Genomic DNA, 19369 nt, shown 5'->3' with positions numbered 1-19369 from the left:
AACAGATATACATGTTATCACCAAACTCCAGAAAGCTGTTATTTTAAAGAAAAGAGATTCTGGTACCTTTTAATAAAAGTGTCTATTAACCTTCATCTGAATATTAGTGAGTACGAAACTCTTGGGTTACCTGAAAAATTCAGATCCCTTGCAAATGAATGAGCAGTAGCACAATTCAGCTAATTGTTATCATATATTCTATCAGTGTTAGGACAGTTATTTACTTAGCAGTTTTAATGAATTGACACTTGGCTTTTCTGTTATAAGGGCCTGTTTTTCATGCGGGGAGGAGATCTGGTAAGATTTCATAACAAGCTGAAACTTGGGGGCACAAGTTATCATCAATCCAGATGTATTGTAAATATTTTTTTTTTTACAACTTTTTCAGAAAGACAGAGCCATTTTTGTAAGGCTTTTATATCACAACTTTGACGTTATTTTTTAAACTAGTTACAGTTTTGAGAAGCCTTCAAGAAATAAAAGCAAATCAAAGGAAATATAGTATACCTAATTCCTAAAAAGCCCACTTTAGGGCCAGATTTACCATTAACATATTCTGAATTAAAAAAGAAACTGACAAACTATTTCACTTTAACTATTAGTTACTGTGCATGATTCAAACAACTGTGACTACTTGATGACATCCATTACTTACATTGACTTCAGGCAAGCGAGCAAGATCAGGACCAAAATATTTAGCTTCCAAAGCCCCAATTCAGCGGTTCATATCTACTGAACAAAGCACTTTAGCATGTGCTCAGTGGGACTAAGCACATGCTTAAATGCATTGAAGAATTGCTGTCAAATGTCCAAGGGCAAACTATGGCTGTTAAAGTGTATAAGAATAAAATTATATAACAGAGGAGAAAAGTATGGTAGTTAAATGATTAATGATTATTTAGCTAGTGATTTCCCAGACAGCATAGGAAGCTCTAAACCCCCATGAGCTTTATTCCCCTCAGATATCTTTGTTGAAAATCCAGTCATTGAAGAGCCAATCAAGATATCAAGTAATGTACCAAATGCCTCTACTTCTAGTCTTTCATTCACAGAAAGGTGTTTCAGCTGTAGAAGCAAACAACCAAAAAGATTTAATTTGATCATTTACATGCTGATTGATACTTATAATTAAAAATAGATAGAAGACAACATGGCATTTTCTTCTAGAACATTTGGTATAATTAAATTGAAAAAGAGCTAAGCTAAACTAATGCTAATGTTGTGAGCAAGATTATATATTTTAAGTAAGGACATTCAGCGATTAACTCTTTCACACCATCATAGACCTCCTCTGTTGTGTCTGTTAGATATTGCAGTGCACATGATATTAAACTCGGGAAGATTCTTTCCCTAAATAATTCTATTGGGCCTTAAGATGACAGAACTTTGTTATGTCCTTTAGTAAAGGGAGCAAAAGACAGAACATTTATGTTGTATCTGGTGAGTAAGCGATGGGTCGAGTCAGCAAAATGGCTTGTACTGTATTCATGCTCACTTTGCAAACTTGTGAAGGAAGTAGGTACCCCAAGATACAGTCCAGGCACTGATCCTGCAATAGGATTTATGCAGATAGAGTTCATTACTGGACAGGGGACTTAGTTAGCATACTTCAGGGTAGTATACAGCACTGCAACAAGTCTCTTTACATTATGTTAATTATAATATGAAACTGTCTGAAAGTTAACATTGGTATTTAGAAAGTTAAAGTTAACAAAGTTATGCTTAAAGTGACTGTCATGTCACCACATTTTGGTGCTAACTGCACCATTTTTGGACTCTGTAATTAGAACAAATATAAATACTGAGGCCTGATCCTAGAAACACACATGGAGTAACTTTACACACGAGAGAAATCCTTTGTAGTCAATGGGACTACTCACCTATGTGTTTGCACAGTCAGGGCCTTTTCTTGGTAATTTTCTGATGTCATTTTTACAGCAAACAGAAATGAAAGAAATGTGATTAATGTCTGAAAATTCTAGGAAGATGTCTCATATGTGTTCTAAAAGAGTCTCAGTGTATTAACTTGGAATGATATGGAGTGACAAATTATAGCATTTGATTGCACACAAATGATTTTTTTGCTGGATTAAATTAAAAATGCATTGATAAAAATAGATTTAAAAAGCCAAATATTTTCAGATTATGTCATTTAGGCTTAGAGTTTTATGTCAAGTTGATACACACAGTCCATATTCCTGCAGAAAGGATTCATTATTGAAAACCCTGTAGAACTCTAGCTAGGAACTTTTGAGCACTAAAATGTAATTAAGGGTCACATACTATGCTTTATGTGGATTCCAGGGAAGAATTTGACCCTCAGGATTTTATTTGAGACAGATATGGACCATTATACCAGAGAAAAGTATGTGTTCTTGTTCCATGCAGTATTCTATTCTGCATTTTACCACAAGGTGGAACTATTACAATTATACTCACTGACCAAATCTGAAATAAAAGAAACCTGAAACAAACTTGTTTTGTATATACCCTCTGACTGATAGCAAGAATCAGAAGAATTAAGAGGGAAGTAGGAGCAAGGTACAAGGGATCACGCTAAAGCATCCAGTGCTGGTGGAATTTGCATGTCGTCTTCCATTTACAGTCTAGTAGAAAAGTGCTGCCTGATGTAGCAGAGGAATCCAATAAGAGAAAATTAACTTTGAATCATATCTCAACTTTTTTAACAACTTAGGGGCCTGAGTCTTCAACCACTTGGCACCTTTTTTTCAGGAAAAAATAAAAGGCAGATGCATTTAAAAGTTATTACTCATTAGAGCTAGATAAAAAACAGGTGAATGATTTAATGAAAATTTTCAAAGATGTGTCTATTTCACAGGGTTTGAAATTGATCCATTTTCTGGTTTTTTTCTGATTTTTTTGGTAATATTTTTATGACAACAGTATTTGAAATCATTTTCAAAAATTTTCATTGACCAAAAGCCCAGTTGTCAATAACAAAATGTGGATTTTCGTAAACAAAAATGTCTGTACAGATTTCATTGAAAATTTCTGGAAACATTTTGGTTAAAGTATCATGGAAATTTTCATGTAAAATGTCAGTAATGTCGACGTGTTTTCTGTAAAGGCCATTTTTTCCCCTGCAAAACGCTTTTCATGCAAAAAGTTTCTACCAGCTCTGCTTTTTAATTCGAGTAGTTCTACAGTAACAATTAATGAGCCGGGCCCCATTGTGCTGGTCACTCTACTTATACATATACATAAGAGTCCCTGCCCTGGAGAGCTTACAGTCTAAACAGGCCAGTCAGATGAAGAAAGGAAATTTAATCACCCCATTTTCACAGGTGAGGAATGGAGGCACAGAGAGATTAATGGATTTATCCGAGGTTACATAGGACATCTGTGGCAGAGCTAAAAATTTAACCCAGATTTCCTGAGGGCTAGTTCAGAGGCTTAACCCAAAGACCATCCTTCTTCTCAAAAAAGTTCAATTTCAGGTCTTAGTTTCACCCTCTCTCAGGGGAAAGAATCATTGAAGAGCGCTGACCATTCAGGGATAAGGTCTCCTATTACTGTTTGCTGTAGATATGTATAACAATGCACGCTCTATATTACTGTGCATGTTTTGGGTTTCTTTCTACTGCACATGTGGGGTATGATCCAACCCAAAATCTCATAGGTGTTGTGGTTTCAGAGCCTTAGTACAATACCTAATTATTATTCAGCACCCAGAAAACACTTGCACCTGTAGCCCTTGAAATTTGTACTAGCTCTTCCCTCTGTTCTTTTGCCAACACACATATAGTCCCCTCTCCCCTTTAAATGGCTCATTTGGAGCTGCTTGTAAGGCATGGCCATAAATTACATATTGCCTTTAGTAATTGTGTCAGAGGGACTGAATGGAGCACGCTCTGAGAGTCCTTGGATATCCTTGGGGATGGCTTTCCAGGGAGCTAGGCCACTGCTGTTCAACCCTGGAAGCCATTGTTACTAAAATAGTCAACAAAACTGCAAACAATGGATTGAGGGCATCAGGTCCCTGGTTAAAGGGAAAAAAGAAAGAAAACAAAACTGAAAACTGGGCTGGGAGGTGGCCAGAAGTGATTTGGCAGCATGGGTTTCTGAACATACAAGCCAAATCATGGCTGCATAAAGGACTTATTTCCTGTTAAAACAATATCAAAGAATTCTAGCTGCATTGTGCTAATAGAAATTCCTGAGAAGTGCAGATTAGTGCTGAAGCAAAAGGAGAGAGCGCTCATTAGCATGAGCTCGCTACCTAGCAAGCTTTCCACTGGCTACTTGGCATAAAGCCAGGGAATAAATGTATGTGGCCTTGCCAAGTTTCTGCTCAGTCACTTGGCTGGGTCCTCATCGCTCCAGATCTGCTGCTTTCAGATCGTATCTGCTAAATTGCTCCCTGAGAGTTCAGACCTCTTTCATCAACATGAAACAAATAAGTGTCGGTAAACATTTCCTCCCAGAAATCTATGCTGGGTATTTAATCTATTTTTAGAAGCATTTCTTTTTGTTTTTCTTGTATTCTCTTGGCAAAATTAAAACAAATGGAAACAGAGTTTATGGGAATCGTGAATGGCTTGTGTCTGAAATATGAGTGTCATTTATAGACTTACAGGCTATCTCCATAAAAGTCCTAACTTACTTCCTTTCATAATCACAGAAGGATGACTCCTATTCTGCACATCATGGATCTGACACAAAGCCTAAACTGCGCCGTTCCTTAACTGGTAAGTGGGAAATCATATGAGTGACCATGCTGATGGTTTCCCCTATGGTATATTCAAGAAGAAGAAATAGTGTTACATCAGTGATTCATTAGTTGGGTTGTTGGGATTCACTGGAGCACGGGGGGCAAAATTTTCATTTTTGCACACTCTCTTTTCCCTGAGGAACTGATTGCACTTAGTAAAGTGGGTGGGCAGCTATTTTACACACACACAGTCAGTTATTAGTGCACACAGATGAGGCTGTCAGTCAATCACCTACCCAAATTTGTATGTGCCAGTCTGGTTTTTCACAGGTAAATTGGGAACATGGCCACTTTTTTGGTCACAGTCTGTAGCACGCACAAGCCGAAATGGGGGCTGTAAATATAGTAAAAATATATAGTAAATATGTAGAGTAAAATAGTCCTAGCCTATAGAGAGTGGAAAATAAAATATGCAGCCTTAATGTGTGCACTATCAGCTAAAATACACAGACACCAGATATCTAGCTTTCCACTCTCTCTGAGTTACAGGAGAGGGGTTGAGGATAGAGATGGGGCAACACTATTTCTGATGTCCACAGCTAGGGCAGATATAATAGGGTGGGACACACGTATTCACTCACAGCTAACTGTTCAGGTAGTTCTCACTACTCTTTGCGTTGTCCCCTCCATTGTGGGGCAAAAGTCTACAGGCGAGGAGTGAAAACGTGCCCTGCCCCGAGTGAAGAACTGTAGGTGAACAAAAGCCTGTTCTGCGAATCTGTAGGAGAATAACATGAAGACTTGGATTTGGAAAGTTACTGGGAACCCAAGTTTTGAACGTGGGCACCAAAATGAGACGCCCCGTCCTTGTGCAGGGATTCTCAGATTAGTACCTAGGCACTTAAATGTCAATGAATGAACATGCTAAGCAAGACAGAAGATGTGTCCTTTTGTGACATTTAACCAGTGATATGAGGGACGCTGAAGTCACCCATTATTATCATTTTATTCAATTTTCTTCCCTTTTTATCTTCCTCAGCATTGTATGCTCAATGTCCTTTTCATAACCAGAGGCTGGTAGGATATCACCTTGCTAGTATGTTTGTATTCTGTTGCACAGCTTTCCCCCTCATTCATTACTGATGGGTCAATACCCTCATCTATGGAAGTCGGAGACAGTCCAGGGCTATCGTTGTAGGCTCCAGGACTAAGCTCTGCCCTCAAGCCCAGGCCGCCAGGTTTTCTGCCTCTGGTGGCGAAACCAATTGCTGGTTCAGTTTCTCCCAACCATTTTGTTTTAAAACCTTTATTTGTAATTGTTTTTGTGCAGTTATGACTTCCTCCTCCTCCTCTTCCACCCCTCCCGGATCAGGTAAAGAGCAGCACAGTGGCTTCAGCCACCTGGATCTACTGATGCAGCACCTCCCTGTCTGAGTTCTCAACCCCAACTCAGGCATGGCAGAGTTGTCCTGCAAACAGCTGGCTTAAGTCTAAGTGGTGTTCCCTACACAAGGCAACATATATGGGATCTTCAGAAGGTGAATTATTCCCTGCCAGTTCCCAGCCAGTTGACCCTCACACTGCCAGAGCATGGGGCTCAGAGGTAGACCAGCATGTCAGGCCCTTACCCTGCTCTGAGGAGCTCCCACTGCAACACTGAAAAGCCCAGTGAGGAGCTTCTGAGCTTTCAGGGGGAGTCTAAAGATGGGGAGGAAGCTATCCAGCCAGCGTAGGTGGTAAGTTCTGCAACAGACCTGGGCTGGAAAGGGGGGCAAATCCTGAAGGATCCAAAATCCTTCTCCTCCCCTCTCTCCAAAACTGAAGCTGGTCCTCAGCTCCCTGGGGAAAGGAGCAGCCCCCTTTGCTCCCACTAGGAGTCAGGGGATTTTCATGATACTCAGGAGTAAGTCCCACAAACCCCAGAGACTCTGGGTCCCAAAACTGAAAACAAGCAAATGTGTCCTTTGCAAGGCAGCGATTATTGTTGTTATTGAACAAGAGGGGTGAAATCAGGGTGACACCCCTTCTCCTTTGCCTTCTCCAGCACAGAAGCTGGGTTTGCTGGAGCTTTTCTCCAGTACAGAAGCTTTCCCGGGGCTCTGTGTCATGCTCACGGCCCCTCCCATATCTGACAAGCCTGTCCCTTCTGTGCAGCCCTGCCTCTGGCTGCAGCCTCATGCGAACTCTGCCTTCAGCCCAAGGACCTTCGCTTTGCCAAGGAAAGGGGATCAGACTCTGAATGGCGGGAAAGGGTCTCTCCCCACCTCCCCCACACTCCATAGGCTGGATCCACATTAAAGCCTTAGGAGCCCTTCAGGCAGTATGTGACCAAAACTGAGGCACATGAAGATTCCACTCCCCGTGGAGCGGCACCATCATGGCATGAGAGAGGGGTAAGTGACAAATTCCTTCCCACATTCTAAATGATCCTGACTGACTGAGTAAAGCCCCAGGGTGATGCCAGGTTGCCCCTACTACACTACTCGTGTGCTAGCCAGCTTGAGGGAACAAGCGAGCAGCCTTTCGGGCTCATGGGGACACCTAACAAGCTACTTCCATAATCAAGGTATGGGCACCAATTCTCCTCAGTAGTGTGGACCTGGGGCCCAGATGAATAATGTGTTATCTCCACCTACAGACAGCCAAGGGAAGAAGTACAGTAACTCCTCACTTAAAGTCGTCCCCGTTAACGTTGTTTCGTTGTTACGTTGCTGATCAATTAGGGAACATGCTCGTTTAAAGTTGTGTGATGCTCCCTTATAACATTGTTTGGCAGCCGCCTGATTTGTCCACTGCTTGCAGAAAGAGCAGCCCGTTGCAGCTAGCTGGTGGGGGCTTGGAACCAGCATGAACCAGCAGCCACCCTAGTAGCTCCCCACTCCCCTAAGTTCCCTGTGCAGCAGCCATCCAAGCAGGCTTTCAATTGCCCGCAGTTCAGCTGTCCCTCCCCCACTGCCATGTTCTGCTCCTGCCCTCTGCCTTGGAGCTTCTCCCCTAGCCTCCTGCTTGCTGGGGGGTGGGAGAAGAGGGGGGCTAATGTCAGGGTGTCCCCCTCCCTCTTGCTCCTGCACCCCTCTTACCCCATCTCCATAGAGCAGGGGGACACACGACAGGGCTCAGGATGGAGGGAGCTTCCTGGCAGCAGCTGTGGTCTCAGCTTGCTGATTAACTTAACAAGGTAGTGTACTTAAGAGTGGGTCCTTAAAGGGGAAATGCGCATCTCTCTCTCTCTCACACACAGGGTGTGTGTTTCTTTCTCTGTCTGCCATGCTGTCTCCCCTCCCTCCATTCCTGCTGCCTTGTAGAGTGTGAGGCTACATTAACAACGAGTTAACCCCTTGAGGGCTCAGCCAATTGCTAGTTCATAATTTAGCAGTAAGGCATTCCCTGGGAAATATCCCACCGTCTGACTTCACCACCTCAACCAAGCTTCACAGTCATCACTGCTGTGTGCAGTATTAAATTGTTTGTTTAAAACTTATACTGTGTGTGTGTGTGTGATATAGTCTTTTGTCTGGCAAAAAAAAAACTTTTCCTGGAACCTAACCCCCCCCTATTTATATTAATTCTTATGGGGAAATTGGATTCGCTTAACATCTTCTCGCTTAAAGTCGCATTTTTCAGGAACATAACTACAACGTTAAGTAAGGAGATATTGTAGTAAGGAAAGCCTGCTTCATGGTAAACAAAATAGTCCTCATCTAGGGGTATGATCCTTGCTTGGAGTGAGATGTCTCAGGTACTGCCTTGGACAAACCCATGACATGATTTATGATGAGCAATGGATTCTAAGCTGGTGGCTACAAGGAAGCCATGTTACACGCATGAATAGTCATTGATCATTCTAAACAGGTATCTTGTGCCTCCAAACTTACAGGTGAGGAGCTATAGGAGGAAACATTAGAGAGTTTAGTAACTGAGATTGCAGAGAAGCCTCAGCCCTCATTATCAAAGCTAGCATAGCAATCCATTGGTAGCTGCCAACACCCTGGGTATTCAAGAAGGTACTATCACCTGGTAGAGAGGAAAAATCTGGAGCAGAAGCTTCCAAGGAAACCTAGATAAAATTTCCTCCAAACCAACAATCCTCAGCATTTCAAAAACAACTCACAGCAAGGCAGAGGTCACACGCTACACACGGATAAGTACCCTGCCCAGAGATACAGACCTATTCATAACTGGACAGTTGCTGGAAAGGATTTATAGCCACCAGTTCATCAAAATCAAGAAAAGCTTTTGATATCAATGCAGAGAATTGCTCACCCAGTGGTCAAAACAGACATAGTTCTGGCCATTATTTGACCATAATGGTAAAGATTTGCAGAGATCCATCATTGCATAAGTAATTTCCTCAGGGGTCATCAGTATCCAGTTATCTCCAATGGCTAGGATTACTGGTGCATCTCAAGGAGGTTTCTCAAAATGCACCTGCAGAAATTCCTTCTGAGGACACAGAAATATACACTTGATGCAGTCCAAATTTAGGTGCCATTCTCAGGTTACCTCTGAATTCCACTTTATGGGCAGGTAAGTACAAACAACATGCTGAAAGTGAGCTCAATGTCCACTCTAGATCTTTGTGTATTCACTATGAAAACAAGTATACTTGGAAGACAAATGTTCAAATCTCATGGTACGCATCCTTTTAATTGATTTTGAAACCTCTACCAGGGTATGTCTTAAAGGAAATAAAAGGAAACCCCACAAACATGGCCATATGGGATTGGAGCAGTGGTCCTTCAAGTTCAATATCTTTTTGATGACAGTAACCAGTACCAGCTGCATCAGTAGAATTTGCAAGAACCATGAAGTAGGCAATTAAGGTACTTGCAGAGGAAGTCTCCTCCTACCTCCAGTAGAGGTTGTCTTATAATTCAGGCATGAATGTTTATATCCCTTCTGAAACCAGGAAGTAACCAGAGGTCAAAGCTTCTCCATGGCAATAGAAATAATGTCCTGGGTAGAGACGAATCTCCTACCTTTCAGGACAGTTCTCATAAAGGATGCAGAAAAGTGGAAAGTGGAGAGTTTAAGTCCTCCTTCTTGTCCTCCACTGGCCTAGAAGGCATTTTGGACAACCACGGTCCTCACATTGTACCTGCAGAAAACACCAGACTTCCTGAAGCAGGGACTCCTTCACACAGACTGTGAACACCTACAGTTAACAACCTGGACATCGGAAGAGAAGTGTAGTTCAGCATGGATTCTCCATTAACCTCTGATATAGTTTGGTACCCAAACAAAACTCAATCAGGATATTTCATTTGTTGATCTGGTCAAATTTACATTTCTGGTATGAGGGGAAACAGAAAACTCTTTGGGGCACGGATTGCATTTTGTTTATGCAGTACCCAGCCCAATGGGGCCCTGACCTCTACATGCTATTGTAATACAAATATAATAATAATCCCAAAGTTCTGGTGATCTCATTCACATTAAAGTTTCTCCAGGAGGCTTGGCTGGAGTCCTACATCCATGCACCTTAGAAATGTGAGTACTAGCCCGAGTGACATTTTGTAGACAGAAACATTGGATTCTCTATATGAGTATCAGGTTCCAGGTTTAATCAGAGTGACAGATTAGACAAGCCTGTGGCTGGCCTTTCTCATCACCATTACCTCCAAAAGGCAAGTTTTGGAATTAGTTCCCATGTCATTACAAGAAGCACTCTGTCTTCGTCATGAGGAAAAAATTATTCTTATAGCTTCAGAAACCTTTCTGTTCAAGGTAAGTTCCTCTTTCCACAATTCCTGAGAAATAGTTCTCCCATAATACGGTTCTAACCCTTGGAAGGTTGTGCCATAAGTGGGACTTTCTAGAGCTCTGAAGATATATCTCAAGTCTATGGAGTACATATGCCAATTATGCTCTGTTCATTTCATTTAATCCAAAATGCCAGAGTCTTACAGCCTCAAAGTTGCTGCAGGCACAATGTAAAAATCCTACACCAGTTGGCATGTTAGGCACCTGGGAAATTATTCACAGAAGTCCGTAGAGTCACTGTGGGGAAAATGTATGAGCCTCATCTAAGGAAGATTTGCAAAGTAAGTTTTTGTTCCTCTGTAGGGGCATCCTTTGGTAAGAAGGTGCTACTGGATTGGTTCCCACATAATTCCTTAGTTTATAAAACTCATGTTTTATATGGTGGAAAACTTATATTCCTGCCTATTATTTTGCTATAATAATTTATCTCTGCTTATCCTTCCCTTCCCGCCCCCTCTCCCCCGCAACCCTATGTGACTCAGTGCTCTCTACTTCCCATTAGTGATGAATGAGGTGAGAAGCTGTGCAACAGAATGAGAAATTTCTTATCTGATAATTTTTTTTGTTAGCAGCTTCTCTCCAAATTCAACCCACCCTGGTAGCCTATAAAGACCAGTACAGACACTGACATTTTTCTCTAAAGGGAGACTTATATTGTCTTAAGGTTAGTTTCATACCTTATATTGATTTGTCTTAGTGCTAATAATTGGTTGCTGCAGTGTTCCTACAGCCGTGGAAAAACTCTTCTAGTGGCCAGAGCTTAGTTCTGGACCCTCCAGGAACATTAGATCACCTCCAGATTCCATAGGTGGGGGCATTAATCCATTAGTAATGAACTCAGAGAGACGCTGCTAACAGAAAGAAAGAAAATATTCAGGTAAGAAACTTGTCATTCTTATGAACTTGGACTTGTCTGCATGTAGATTCTTCTGTGTGGTCCTCTCCACCAGGAATGCTATGAAATTGGGTTCTATGGAATATTTTAAAAACAGTCCTGTGACTTACTGTGTCACCTCTATGACCTAATCTGCCACCTGTACAATGTTAATAATGCATTTATAATGAATACAGGAAATGCCCAGTCTCAAAGGTAGCCTTATCAGTGTCACCCAAGTTAATCGATCCGTTACCCTGAAAAAACCCCCAATATGGTAACTAAATTACAGCTCCATTGGGAACACTTTTAGTAACACAAAAACTCGAGGTAAGATTTCCTGGCGATGGCACAGCTAACTGTGTCATTACTGCAGCTTTCTCCCTTCACAAGAATTAAAAAAAAAAATCCTTATTAGTTATGGTCTTGAATCAGGAAATCATCACTATTCAGCAAAGCACTTATGCTTGTGTTTGATTTTAAGCACATGCTTAAGTTCTATTGAAATCAACAGGACTTAAATATATGCTTAAAGTTAAGCGGCTACTTAAGTGCTTTCCTGTATTGTTGTTTATTTTTGCAAAGTGCCAACGTGTTCTTTACAAGTTACCAATACCAAGACAGGTTTCAGAGTAACAGCCGTGTTAGTCTGTATTCGCAAAAAGAAAAGGAGTACTTGTGGCACCTTAGAGACTCCACAGTATGCATCCGATGAAGTGAGCTGTAGCTCACGAAAGCTCATGCTCAAATAAATTGGTTAGTCTCTAAGGTGCCACAAGTACTCCTTTTCTTTTTGCCAATACCAAGACAGTCCGTGTCTTGATGGGCTTGCAGTTTAGAATGCAAACATAGAAAGACCAGAGGCAGCTGGCTTTGTGCGTTTTCACAATCACACCTGTCGCCCTCAGGGAGCTGAAACCTTCTTTTTCTCACTTTTAAAATGTTTTAATGTTAATGAAGAATCAAAGAAAGCTACATTGCTACATAAAGAAGCTCAGGTTTATTGTATCTGGAGGAAATATAAAAGAAATCCTTAAGGATACACAGAAGCAGTATCCTTTCATGCTTTGAACCACAATGTAATGTTCAGTTCCTAGGCCTATTACAGATACTGTGTGTGAGATATTGAACACTGTGAGTTTTCACAGTGCTTGGTACACAAGTATTTAGCACAAATGTTTCTGTATAATTCTGTGGAAAATTCTGTGTTTATTGACCGCTTCTTCCAGCGCAATGAGTGTGTGCTGTGGGGAGGGGATGGATCTAGTTTTAGTATACAGAGTATTTCTTGTACAAAATATCTACTGTAAAAATATAAGCAAAATAAGGATATTTCCTTATATCCTTTGCTTCTTTCCTTATCCTACTGTTTCCCTCTCTCATTTCATTTAAAATTTTGAAGCAACTTAGTTTACTAACACAAGCTGATGATATGGCAGTCATCCACGTCGTAACCAGACCTACTAGCACTGTGTTCTGGGATGTTGCAAGAGGGGCTGAAAGGAATGCAGTCAGTTGTGTGACATTTGTGAGTCCATAATGTAGTCATCAAAATGTGCACACATTATATCCTGTAGGCATTTTAACTTGTAGTTTATTTTAGTTATTCAAGCAGCATTGTTGTTCCCCAGAAAAAATGTGGATGTGGCCTAATGATCAGAGCAGAGAGGTAGGAGCTAGAATTCCTAGGTTCTGTTCCCATCTCTGTCATTGAGTCAAGTGTATGCACAATAGATCTAGGTCAGGTACTCAGGACAAATTTTTTGGTGGCCTCAGAGTGCAGCCACCGACTCTTGCTGGTGGCCACTCTCACACTTTTTCCTAAAATACTTAATTAGCTTTGGGAAAAAAGAAATACATATGCACGTTCAAATCATTGTAATTTATTTATTGCTAGCTAGTAAGTCTGCTATGAAAAGTGATATTAACAAACATATAAGTATCACTTTTTGCAGCAGACTTACTCAGCCCTGGCAAGCCTAGGGACAAATTAAGCCCTGGATGGGGATTAAGGGAAGGCAGTGGGGAACTAAAGCCTGAAGCCTCGCAGCCAGAGCCCGAAGCCGCGCAGTCAGGAGATGGGGCCCGGGGACAGAGCCTGAAGTCGTGCGGCTGGAGCCTGCCGACCCATCACCTCAGGGCTGAAGCCCAAAGCCTGAGCCCCACCGCCCCTGGGATGTTGTGGAACTCACTAGCTGCCTGCTTCTCTGGTGCTGTGCCCCCGGTGTCTCCAGAAGAGGGCAGGGCCCAACCCCGGCTGGTGGCCCAGCAACCAATACCAAGGTGGTGCATCCAGGAGCATCAGGGAGGGGGAGGGGCCAATACTTTGACCCCTCTCCCCCATCACAGTCCAGGAGACTGTGGACGCAAGAAAAGCACCTGGTGGCCGCATGCAGCCATGGTGGTTATATTTGAGAAATGATGTCATGCAATTGCTGACAGAACTGGAAGAGAATGTAATCCATCCAGTCCATTAGTTGTACATCTAAATGCCCACATTAACATGGTTTGTTTTGGAGGTACCGAAAATAAAGTGTTCTTCTGCCATAAGATTTGTACAGAACATCTGTTTCTTTAAAATGTTATTAAAAATTGCTCATTGTCATGAATGATGGGTCTTACAACATTCTGACTAAGTATTCAGTGGTTACCAGTGGGGACTGACAAAAGAATTACAGTATTTGATTCCTGGTTAAATAACATATTTCAAAATTCAAAGCAGCTCTAAGGTTGTATTTTTCCTTCTATCAAAACAGTGCTACTTGCCTGCTAATTGTTTTTGTAACTAAAAGATAATCATTGTAACTGGATAGTTCAGCCCAGCATACAGGTAATAATTTAAACTAGCTTTAAATATTTCTTCATTACCATTGACTGACAAATGGAAAAAATTCTCAGCAGAGTCTGTTTTTTCCTCCTCTCACAGTAGGGGATTCAGAAAAAGTACCAGGTATGAAATGCAACCGATCAAAGTCTATGACCTTCAGCTCACCTCCACAGCCTGGCAGCACTGAATTGGTTAATGAAGAAGAAGCAGGAAAAGGGTCACATGCAGAAATGTAAGAGTACATGTTTCTGGCCGCCTACCTATGAGTCTGACTCTGTTCCCTGGCTGTGTAGAAGAAAATCTGTTCACCTTAGTTTAGAAAGGAGTCAGCAATGTGATGCTGTTGTAAATAAGACTATGTGTATAGTGGGCTGTAATAATAGGTATATTACATATAGAGGAAGCAACTGATCCGTGTCAGCTGGATCTCTGTTAGAACATTGATTTCATTGCTGGATGCCACATTTTTTAAGGGACATTAAGAAACTGCAGAGAATTCAGAGGAGAGCAGCAGCAATGAAAGATAAAAGTCAGAGGGAAGCTTAAGAGAAATTAGCATGTTTAGTCTGAAAAAGGCAGAGGAAAAATGCTGTAACCGCAAGTACAAAAACGGATATTTAAAAAAAGAAGAGGGATCAATTATTCTCTGGAGTCCATGGGGACAGAATGAGCAGCAGGGAAGATTTAGATTAAATGTTAAGAAAAACTTTATAACTACAGGGAGAGTTTCATTAGGCAGTTGAGTAAGCCGGCAAGGGAGGCAGTGCAATCACTATTAGTGATGAGATGTGGGATTGCACTTCCCACTCTTCGGTACTTAATGTTTCAGGAATAAGGAAATCAGTCCTGGAACATTTGAAAACTAGCTGTGTCCTGAAGGTCAGGTGCCATGCCTTACTGGACTAGCAAGTCTCACAAACACCAAACTATTAAGGGGAATCTAACACAACAGGGTTGAAATTGAACAAAGTTATTCTTATTGTTTTTCTAATGTATTTGGGGCAGGGAGGGAGGGGACTTTACGGCATCAAATGTAATATTTCCTGCAGAAAAATCTGGTTATATTTACTTCTGATTCTTTTTAATATAAAATTTGTTGCAGAGAAATATATACAAAGGAGAGATAGAGAAAGAAGTTTGCTGGACTGAGGTTCTCTTGCCCACACAGCCACTGCACGTCTGCTGAGAACAGGCCCAAAAACCTGCTCCAGGTGAAATAAGAACTAATCTGAGTGTTTGTCCATGCCATGAAGAAAACCTGGACTACTCCCCTGAGAAAAGTCTCCCTCCTCTTCCTTTTTGGTCATGGTAACTGCATGGTAACAGTCTGGGGGTTCCCAGCAATGATTCATAGCACCTGGGAAGCTCCAAATCCTGCATCAGTAACAGGAGAATACCAGAGCACAATCACTTACATAGACAGGTCTAGGCTAGCACTGTTTCTGCTGGAGGAAAGGCGGCAAAGCCTCCCTCAGAAGATTTCCGCTCCTGCTGCTACTACTCGGGCCTAGGGACAAAGAAAGCCTGAGTGAGGAGGCTCTTCTCAAAAGATTTTTGGAAGAGAGTAGTCCTCAGAGGCTCTGCTAAAAAGTGCTGCTGTCAGGGAAGGAAGGGGGATATCTTTATAGCACAGGCAGAGGTTAAGGGGAGAACTGAAGGGGCAGAGTGTGAAGATAGAGGAAGTGGGAAGCCTCGATATATTGGACAACTCTTAGAAACTCCAGATATGCATCCAAACCTTGGAGTTTTGCTTTGCCAAATCAAACCAGATCTCCAAATATGTAAGGTTCGCCCATCACCAACATCAATCCTTTTCCTTCTCTGCCTATTAATCTGCACAATAGAAGGTATGGGGAGTTTAACAAAACACAAGTAAATAAATAGATCCTTTATGAAAAAGAATTATAAAGAATGTACCAAAGACCTCAGTCCTCTTCTACATGGCACAATTGGACTTTCACAGTCTTTATCCTCCACGTACAGTATTATTCCACTGGGAAACACTGTACCACTAAACCAGATGCATAATTCATTTTTTAGTTAATCACACCTTACTGATTATAATTATTTTTCAAAGATTTGGGGCCTGTTTCTCATTACACTAAGGCCCTTTCACAGTGATTTGGCAGTGAAAAAGGCTTGAAAGCAGACTAAATAAACTTAATTTACTTCCTTTTTAAGGCTCTTTTTTTACACTGACCAATCCATATAAAATGGCCTTAATGCAAATGAGAAGCTGACACTTTAGCTTTAATTTAATCAGGATCTGCTTTATATTTTATTTTATATATATGTTGTGTGTATATATAGCTAGAATATGCAGTCATAGGAGAAAAACAGTGGGTTAGTGGATTACAGATTGTTGTATGCAGTATTAATGGGCCACTCTACCTTGAATAGTCCCTTATAATATGTGCTCACTACTTATATGTGCTAAACAAACTGTTCCACCTTGCATTCTGCTGTCATGACCTGAAGAAGATCTTTCTGTGGCTGGAAAGCTTGTCTCTCTCACCAACAGAAGTTGGTCCAATAAAGATATGACCTCGCCCACCGTGTCTCCCTAATATCCTGGGACTGACATGGCTACAACTACACTGCTTTGTTTATTGACACTAGTAATCATGTACATGTGCATGTGAGATGAGAAAAATCAGAAAGCTAACATTTTGAAGGAGGCATGTTCATTTACAACTGATATCTCTGTTTTGATTAATTAGTGAATGAATTTTAAGAAATAGTGAGTTCTGCCTTTTGTTTACCTATAGTTTAATTTTTACATTGTTTAAATTACTGTTTACATTTTACATGGTATGTATAATTATATAAAGGTTTACCAAGGTGGACATTTTCAGGTTTTTTATCTGGAGAGCAGAAATGCAGAGAATTTGGTATTTGAGCTAAAAAATGTTGGAACCGAAGAATGGAAACTTTTGAAACCTCTTGGCTGATTTATTGGTATCTGTAGTGATGACCGTATCATCTTTATGTCTTGTGAGGTACCTAGCACATTTTTGGGTACTGGATAAAAAAATAAAGAATGATTTTTTTCTTTTAAATTATGATTTCCATGTCTTGTCAAATAACTTATCTGTGGTAGTATTATTGGACAAGAAGCCTATCAAATGGGCGATTTTTCACCAGTTTTGAATTTCTTTCCAAAGCTGCAATATATGGTTAATAGAACTAGTCAGGAATTTTCTGTGGGAATGATTTTCTGACAGAAAATTAAATTTTTGCAAAATTGAAATTTTCCATGGAGGACAATCAATTTTGCTCCCAAATTTTCATTTGTCATCAGGAATATCTAAATAAAATATTTGTTTTGGGTTGGTGAAGAACATCAGAATTGCCATACTGATTCAGACCAATGGTCTGTCTAGCCCAATAGCTTGTCTTCCAACAGTAGCCCTTGCCAGATGTTTCAGAAGGTGTCAATCTAAGCGCTCCTGTATTCACACCTACACACTACTGTAATGATGTCTGTAGAAAATATGCCTTGTAAGGTATCATTTGAAAACTAACAGCACGCTGGTCATTAATATAAATGCATGTGTTAACCTTATATGAGAAGTAATGAATTATCTCTGTATAATGTTACTAGAACCTATTTAAGAAGACAGCCTATCCTAGGTAAAGGTGATAGAGGGATGTGGATTAACCTTAATTTACATATTAGCTTTAAACAAAGCTATCGAAAAACCAGTGGGGCTGTCTTGTGCCTGAACTCGAGAGACAGATAATTAATATGGCTTCTGCACCCCAGAGAGACACAGACGATGGAATCCCCCAGGAGCCTTCCTAACTTTGAGAACAAAGACAATTCTTTGGGAATAAAAGGTCCAGAGAGAGACTCCATATTTATCTTTCACCTAAAAAGACAAGGGAAACCAGTACCTTGTAGTTCTGTGGAAGGTACTGACTGAGAGACAGTCAGCCATGCTGGACAAAGAATAATTGGTGAGAAAAACTGTCTTAAACTAAGACTGAACCTTGCAAGATTAAGTTTTAGAATTTTAGATGTGTGTTTTCAATTTTATTTGCTTTTGATGATCTCTGCCTTTATTTCCTTTACTTGGCATCGCTTATCCTATGTCCTTCTGTTAATAAACTTGTTTTATTTTAATCTAAACCAACCCAATGCTGTGTTTTGAATTGAAGTAATTGTTAACTCCAGTTAATGTGGCCGGCTGCTGGTATTGTCTCTTTAAAGGAGCAAACAAACAGTATTATATCTCCAGTATTTGCCAACCCCAAGTGTTGAAAAATTATGAGTCAAGTGCACCAAAAATCATGAGAGTGGCTTTAAATCATTAGATTATGTAAAAATAATAGATTTGATGTTCTTTTTATTTGCCTTCTACTTTTGAGCCTTTAGAGTGCACTGGGGTCACATTTTGAAGCTTTCTCCATTGCCACGAGGGCTAGAAACTTTTGGAGGACTGGGGTTGTAAAATAGATCTCTGTTGTGTTAACGTTTTGCGTGATCTGCAGAAAAGACAGTATTTTATACAGTGCATATTTTCCCAGTGATTCACTCTGCCCCAAATTTAACCTTCCAGAAAGTATGGAATATTTTTTAAGCTTCTTTAAGCAAAGTATAATAGCTCAGCCAAAGCTTTCATGAAGTATTTTCCAGTTGCTCAGTGGCCCTAGCCTTATGACCAATATAAATCCCAGCCTAGAATACACTTGCTAATCTTTGCCCGTATCCAGTGTTGGTGGTCTTGAAATCCTACAATTGAGTGGAAAACTGTTAAATGCTTGGGCTTCAGTGCATGGCTAATTAATTCTTTGCAGAGTTTTAGTCCTTTAAAAAGTGTTTAAAACATTGATTCACTGTATCATTTAATATTGCATGGTTTTGTGGAAATAAATTTTAACAGTTTGATTCCCTAAGCAGTTCATAGAGTTATTTCTCTTTGGCTTACACAGAAAGTGTAGAGCAGTCTTCTAAACTTTAAGGTCAAAATATTCATACTGATATTGGGTGCCTCCCTTCTTGGGTGCACAAGACACCTTATGTGACACCCAAAACACTGAGGCACACAATGGCAGTGGTCGCTGTTAAAAGTATGGCTATACATCTTTTTCACACTAATTCCTCTAGGAATTGGGCACAAATTTCATAATTCATAAAGATGTCTCTGAAAGGTGGCTTCTTTTTTTTATTGGCCTCTTGTTCTCTGGAGACAGCATTATTATTACAAGGATGTATAATATTACAACTAGG

The 19369-nt window shown here is 40.6% G+C and overlaps 1 protein-coding gene across 1 annotated transcript in view; it reads left to right on the top strand.

Moving 5' to 3' along the window:
- Positions 1-17171, top strand: part of LOC141993227 (sodium/hydrogen exchanger 2-like) — a 64184-nt gene extending 47013 nt beyond the window's left edge. Inside the window, exons 11-13 of the mRNA XM_074962655.1 lie at positions 4643-4709; positions 14236-14368; positions 15239-17171. Coding sequence (XP_074818756.1) covers positions 4643-4709; positions 14236-14368; positions 15239-15263 — 225 coding nt within the window. The 3' untranslated portion in view covers positions 15264-17171. The remainder of the gene's footprint in view (positions 1-4642; positions 4710-14235; positions 14369-15238) is intronic.
- The last annotated feature ends 2198 nt before the right edge of the window (positions 17172-19369 follow it).

The sequence above is a fragment of the Natator depressus genome, chromosome 9 (genome assembly GCF_965152275.1).
Source record: "Natator depressus isolate rNatDep1 chromosome 9, rNatDep2.hap1, whole genome shotgun sequence".
NCBI classification, from domain to species: domain Eukaryota; kingdom Metazoa; phylum Chordata; order Testudines; family Cheloniidae; genus Natator; species Natator depressus.
The sequence above is the reverse complement of the archived record's forward strand: the minus strand, read 5'-3'. Positions and strand labels throughout refer to the sequence as shown.